Raw genomic sequence first — 6,444 nt, 5'->3', positions numbered from 1 at the left:
GTGTGCGTGTGGGTGCACGAGTTTCTGCCACCCTCGGCGACTTTCCTTTCTCTCCCTGTTGTCTTTCATCCCTGGGGACGTGGGTGACAAGGGGCTGGGTGACGAGCTGCCTGATGCTCAGGGAGGGTGCAGGGCTGTGCCTCCCTCCCTGCCCTGGAGGTCCCAGCACCCAAAGGGGCACCAGGGAGGAGGAGGGCACTGCTGGGAGAGCTGCTCCTCCTGCTGCCCGTGGGTTATTTTCCCATTCTGCTTGGAGAAACGCTTCCGATTTGGTTTCATTTCAAACTCCTTTTTGCCTGATGAACCAGACGTTGGCCCTTTGGGGTATGAGCTGAAAGAAGCCTGGGGTTTGGGGTTTTTTTTTTGCTTTGCCTGTGTCCTGGGATCGGTTCCCTCCAAGGCAGCGGGGCTGTGGCCATGCTGCCATCGTGCTGCCCTGGGGTTGTCACTGCTTTACCCGTGCTGCTGCCCCGGCTCCTGAGCCCTGCTGCCTTGCCCCGTGCCCTCCCCGCGCTCGCCTGCTGCGGCGTGGCCACTCAGATCAGGCTCGTGCCTTGGAAGGCATCGCTTGCCATCTCCCGGGGCAGAAACACGCTCACCGAGGGCACGAGTGACCCTGGTGAAGAGGCAGCTTCAGGGCAGCCCCTTCTTTGCCCCCGTTAGTGCGGTACCACCAGGGGATGGTGTGCACCCAAGCATCGCGGTCCATCGCCGGCCGGTGCTCCCCGTGCTCTCCGGAGAGCAGAGCTGCCGGTGGCTGCCGTACCTGTGGCCTTTGCAGACACCAAAACTAATTGATCTAATCACAGTCCAGAGCCCTGCGTCCACATCCAACTATGGTTTCCATTGCGTTCAGCAGCCCATTTCCATCCCCAGTTTAACCAAATGGGTGCATGTTTAACACTGGGATGCTCCACCCCGGAGACGGTCCCGTTTCCAAACGGGGTCAGGCGGACCTGTGAGGAGAGAGGGGGATGCTTCTCTGGGGCTGACTTGGAAAATCACCAGCGCGTTTGCCAGCTGCCGGCTCGTGCTGGCCCAGATTTGCCCGTCAGGCTGCGAGATGTCACATCCCAAACGTGGCATATGGAGCTCGGGCTCAAATTGTCTCTTTTCTGGCCTAAAGGATGAAAAACCCACTTGAACCGTGCAGAAGGCATGTGAGCGCTGCATGGGTTCGCTTCTTCACGTGGCTGGGGGAGGACAGCCACCCCCGTCTGGCCGCTGCGCCTGTGCCCGGTCCCTCCCCACTGCCCATGGGCATCCTGGGGACATCATAGAATCACAGAATCATAGAATCACTTTGGTTGGAAAAGACCTTTAAGATCATCGAGTCCAACCTTTAACCTAACCCTGCCATCCCACCACTAAACCCCATCCCTAAGCACCTCATCCATTCTTCTTTTAAATCCCTCCAGGGATGGGGACTCGACCACCTCCCTGGGCAGCCCATTCCAGAGCCTGACAACCTTTTCCGTGAAGAAGTTTTTCCTAAGGTCTAGGTGGTGGCCCGCGGCCTCCTCACCCGAGGTCTGTGGTGGCAGTTCCCTGGGGTCCTCTCCTCACTCTTGTCCTCGCCCCAGGCATCCCGCCGGCGATGGCCTCGACACCCCAGTGAGCGGCGAAAGTACAAGGACCGAGTCCCCCCCAGCACCGCCACGTCCCCCGGGAAAGCCATGGACGCCCCCCTGGATGTGCCCGTGGGGAACCTCATCGATTTTGCTGCCGAAACACCCCCCTGCATCCCCTCAGAGCCCTCTCCTCCCCCTGTCCCCAGTGGCAATGGGCACCTGGGGGATGCGGGGGACGCGGCCGGGGAGGAGAGCGATGCCACCGAGTCGGCGGACAGCGAGAATGACATGGGCGACTCTCCTGGGCACTGGGGTGGCTACCGCCGCTCCTCCTCCAACGAGTCCTTCTCCTCCAGCCAGAGCACCGAGTCGGCCCGGGACGAGGCGACGGCTGAGCGCCGGGAGTTCATGCGGCACTACGTGGAGAAAATCTTCTCCGGGGGGTGAGGGAACGGGGCCGGCCAGCCTGCTGCCAGGGGCCGTCCCACGGGATGGGGTCTGGCTGCTTTCCCACGCCGGGAGCGTCGGTTTGTGCCCTTCCCCACGCATGGCTAATGCAGCTTGTTGTTCCCCACCGTAACGTGGCGCTGGAGCTAAGCGGGGGATGCGGGCTCTGACTTGCACCCCTCTCTCGGGCACATTCCAGCTCATTTCACCCCCAACTTCCCTCCCCTCCTCTTCCTCCCCTTTCCCATGCCAGGCTCTTGCCATGGTGGGGGGCTCCAGCTCCTCTCCCCCGCCAGGCATCTCTGCTGCTCTTTCGTGGAGGTTGGCAGCTCGTGCGTGCCCCGGCGCCCCCCGGCAGCCCCCAGCTTCCCCCCCAGCCCTGCCTCCCCCCCAGCTCCCACCGTTGTGGTCTCCATAAGGCTTGCGGCGCAGCGTGTCAAGCAGGATGGAGCAAACTGAGCGCGATGAGCAGCAACGGGGGTTGGCTTTGCTCGGAGGCAGAGCGCCTGTCTCCGGAGCTCAGCTTCTGCTCGGGCTGTCCTTGGCTCTTCCCTTCTCCCTCCGCCTTTGCTTTCCCCCCTGCTCGGAGGGAACAAAAGAGCAGTGAGAGCCGGAGGATGACAAAATGGATGCTCCCCTTCCCCTCTTCCTCTGCCTTCCTCCCAGCGTTGCAGCACCGGGATGCTGCTGCTGAGAGGGATGACATGGGGAAGCTGAGGCTGGGTAGGGGATGCCGGCCACATCCTCAACTTTAAAGTGGTTTTTAAAATTTTTTTTCTTTTTCCCCATTTCAGAGAGGATTTGGACCAAGAAGAGAAAGCCAGGTTTGGGGAGCTCTGCAGCGGCGAGAACGGGAAGGGCAGGGAGTGGTTTGCGAGATACGTGAGCGCCCAGGTAAGGGGGGAGATGGGTGAAGGAGTGGCGATGCTGTACCGGGGCTTTGGAGCAGCCTGGGCAGGAGGCTCAGGCCAGGGGAATTTAGCAATGGCCAAAGAAATATTTTTGGAGGGCAGGAACTCAGGGAAAGGGAGGAACTTCCGTACGGAAGGGAATCAAAAGCACCTCAAGGTGGTTAATGACGGGCTTGTGGCAATGCGGGAGCGAAGGCATCTGGTTTATTTTTGCAATGAAATCACATCAGCACTCGGAAACACCTTGTTCCCTAGCAAAAGAACTCAGAGGGTAAAACGCTGTCTCCGAGAGAGGCGCCCCGCCGGGCTGTGCTCAACCCAGGGCTCTGTGCCTGCAGCGCTGCAACTCCAAGTGCGTCTCGGAGCAGACCTTCTACCGCCTGATGCAGTCGTTCGCCCTCGTGCTCTTCGAGTAAGTCAGGGTTGGGGTTGGGGGGGTGATGGGGCTTGGTTGCAGCCACTGAACGCCCCTGAGCTCAGAGCCACGGCAGCCAGCATGAGGCTGCTTGGGTTGCCATCACTGGGGGTCTTCAGCGAATCCTCCCTCCGTGTCAGGTGCCACCAGATGGATGACTTCAGCCCTGCCAAGAACCTCATGACCATGTGTTTCACCTACTACTACGTGGGTAAGAGGCACCTGCACCCTCGGGCTTTGCTTGCGCTGGAGACCAGTGGTGAAGTGTGCCCTGTGCATGGGAAGGGTGATGGACAACCCAAGCTTACACTGGCTGACTCTGACACTGGGCAGAAAAGAGCTTCCATGGCCCAGAAGCCGTGCAAACCTGCTGGAGACCCTCACTGGGGTGATACCTCATGCTGATGCTGGTTTGTCATTGCTTCTAGCCAGGGATGTTTGTATGTGGGGATCTCCAGATGCTCCCTAGCCCTGGAGATGTGATGTGAAACCCCCAGCCCAGAAGCACCTTGGCTCCTTGCTTGGTGTGTGGTGGTCACTCCTCCACAGGGGGCTGGACTTTCCATCCAGAATGGGGGGAGAATAAAGAATTACAGGAATTAGGGTGGGATGGGGTCTGGGCCATTTCTGTCTGGCTCCTGGTCTCCACAGTGCACTTTGTAGCTGGGAGCAAGTCCCCTAGGAGCTGGCAGCACCCAGGACCATGGGGCCAGCTGAGTTCCTGCCATGTTGCCCACAGGCAAGACCCAAGTGCTGCCCTTGGAGGCCAAGGAGAAGCCCATGGGCAGCATTGACTCATACCTGAAGTCGGCAAACAGCTGGCTGGCAGAGAAGAAGGACATCGCAGAGCGGCTGCTGAAAAACACATCGGCCAAGACGGAGAACGTAAAGGGCTTCTTTGGGGGCCTGGAGACCAAGCTGAAGGGTCCTACCACCAAAAAGAGCGAGTGGGTACCGCTCTGTTGGGTGGGCAGGGTGGGCTGAGACAGGCACTCGTAACATGACTGAGCCACAAACCTGCTGGGTGTAGGAGCACTATGAGCCAGGGGCTACCATGGCCATGGCAAGATGGTCTCTAGCTTGGTTCCATGCTCCATACTTTGGTCATTGGGCATCTCATGGCCTGGGAGTCCTGTGTCCCTTGCGCATGGAGATATGTGGTTCCAGGAGACGGTGCTGTTGTTGTGTGGTCTTCTGCATCATCTCTGTACTAGGTCCTGCTGGGATGGACATCACAGTCTCTTAGCCACCTTCTGGCCCCGGGGACAGTGGCACAGGAGCAGGGGGTCTTTCAAATGAAGGTGGTCGCCTCGGCCAGAGCATTGCCATGTGGGCTGTCAGGGAGGTAGGCTTTTCAGGAGCTGACTCTGATTTCTGTGCCACAGCGAAGGTGAGGACAAACCAAAGGAGAAGCTGAAGAAGACGGGTGAGTGGAGCCAGCGTTGCTGAATTAGGCATGGTCAAGGCATCTCTGGGGAAGGAGCGAGGGTTGGACGTGGTACGAGATGCCCAGGATTGCGGGAGGTGTGGGGTGGAGAGAAGCGCAAGAGGGACAATTGCTGCCTCCTCTGAGCTCCTAGAGAAGGGCTCCAGAGGAGCCTTCACAGCTCCTTGCTTTGGAGCAATCACAAGTCTTGTCCCGCAAGGACATCTTGTGGCATCTTGTCCTCGGTGGCACCAGGCTGCAGAGGTTTGAGCATCCACCACCTCTGAGCTTTTGTGCCACTCCAGTTGCCACCCTGGTAGCCCCATGTGCTATTGAACCAGAGGTCCAGTCCCTCAAGCATCCTCCTGGGACATCCATGCCTTGATCGAAGCTCATACCTGCCCACAAAGGGCAGCCAAAGCTCCTCTCCACATTGCTGGGGATGTGTTGGGGATGAGTATTTGGTTTGTGGACCTTGCCATCACATGGCTGCTCGGATGCTGAGCTTGGGGAATGGAAGGGCATGGGTGGGGAGGTGGGAGTCATCCAGACCTTGGCATCTATCTGTCTGTCCCCACAGTTTCCGTGCAGAGCCCAGAGGAGGAGAAGAAAGGAGAGAGGATCTACCTGTACATGCACCTCAAGCAGCAGCCCATCTGGTAAAGCCTGCCTGGGGCGAGCTGGCTCCTGCCCAGCACTGGTCTCCCAGGGCAGGGGATTTGTCCTCCTTGCCCACACATTCCCCAGACTTTCATGAGTGCTTTTGAGCCGCCGCTGCCCCTAAAAGAGGTGGCCGTGGCTTTTGCACATCCCATGTGCTCGTGAGAGTGTGTCTGCAGACACACAGGGAGCTGGTCCAAGAATGGACCAAAGCTGCCAAACTTGCTCAGCCCCCCCACACCCCGTCCCCCAGGAATCATCTCCTGGCCCCTGGGAGATGGGTGAGCTTGGTGGGTGAGCTTGGCCCTGGGATGCTGAGGGAGATAGGGGGTGGCCATCCCCAGCATCTCCCTCCCTCCCTTGCAGGCACAACCTGCGGTTTTGGAATGCCGCCTTCTTCGACGCCGTGCACTGCGAGCGCAGGAAGCGGTCCCCCACCACCAGGTAGGACATGTCCCCGTGGGAAAAGGAGATGCCGTGTCCCCCCCAGCCCCCGGCGTTCCCCTCTGCCCCTAATGGCCCTAAGCATGACCCACCCCGGGGAAACGCTCTGCTTCCCACCCCTGAGTGCAAAGCTGGGCCATGGATTTGGGAGCAGGAAGGCGATGCGCATCCTCTTAGGGATCTGGGAGCGTGAAGGTTTTCTTGCTCCTTTTGCATGGTTTTTGCAAGCCCTAGAGGCACGTCCAGAAAACCCAGCTGGGGTTTAGGCTGTTGGTGCTCAGTTTGCAAGCAGGTCTGGGAAACGGTGCTTGGTGCAGCCCTTTCGGGGCGGGGAGGGGATGCCCTGGGTCCCGGCTGTCCCTGGGAGAGCCATGGAAGTGATGCCAGCGCAGTGTAGGGACCGACCCCGGACATCCAGCAAGGATGAGAGCTGGAGACGGCAGCGTGGTCAGCCCCCAGGGCTGGGAGGATCAGGATGAACCCTGCAAAGGGAAGGGGCTGCTCCTTTTGGAGGGTGGCTGTGTGTGGGGAGCTTCTGGGTGCCCGGGCATGGGGAGCCCATGGGGTGCA

At 59.7% G+C, this 6,444-nt stretch overlaps 1 protein-coding gene across 2 annotated transcripts in view; it reads left to right on the top strand.

Annotated features, from left to right (window-relative positions):
• Nucleotides 1-1,578: 1,578 nt before the first annotated feature.
• Nucleotides 1,579-6,444, top strand: part of KIAA0513 (KIAA0513 ortholog) — an 11,994-nt gene continuing 7,128 nt past the window's right edge. The window contains exons 1-8 of one of the 2 annotated variants that reach the window (XM_009634020.2): nucleotides 1,579-2,014; nucleotides 2,813-2,912; nucleotides 3,268-3,341; nucleotides 3,485-3,555; nucleotides 4,084-4,291; nucleotides 4,730-4,770; nucleotides 5,351-5,429; nucleotides 5,797-5,874. In XM_009634020.2, coding sequence (XP_009632315.1) covers nucleotides 1,677-2,014; nucleotides 2,813-2,912; nucleotides 3,268-3,341; nucleotides 3,485-3,555; nucleotides 4,084-4,291; nucleotides 4,730-4,770; nucleotides 5,351-5,429; nucleotides 5,797-5,874 — 989 coding nt within the window. In that variant the 5' untranslated portion in view covers nucleotides 1,579-1,676. The remainder of the gene's footprint in view (nucleotides 2,015-2,812; nucleotides 2,913-3,267; nucleotides 3,342-3,484; nucleotides 3,556-4,083; nucleotides 4,292-4,729; nucleotides 4,771-5,350; nucleotides 5,430-5,796; nucleotides 5,875-6,444) is intronic. The other variant, XM_009634019.2, reaches the window with a different exon arrangement.

The sequence above is a fragment of the Egretta garzetta genome, unplaced genomic scaffold (genome assembly GCF_000687185.1).
Source record: "Egretta garzetta isolate BGI_Z169 unplaced genomic scaffold, ASM68718v1 scaffold422, whole genome shotgun sequence".
Taxonomy (NCBI): domain Eukaryota; kingdom Metazoa; phylum Chordata; class Aves; order Pelecaniformes; family Ardeidae; genus Egretta; species Egretta garzetta.
The sequence above is the reverse complement of the archived record's forward strand: the minus strand, read 5'-3'. Positions and strand labels throughout refer to the sequence as shown.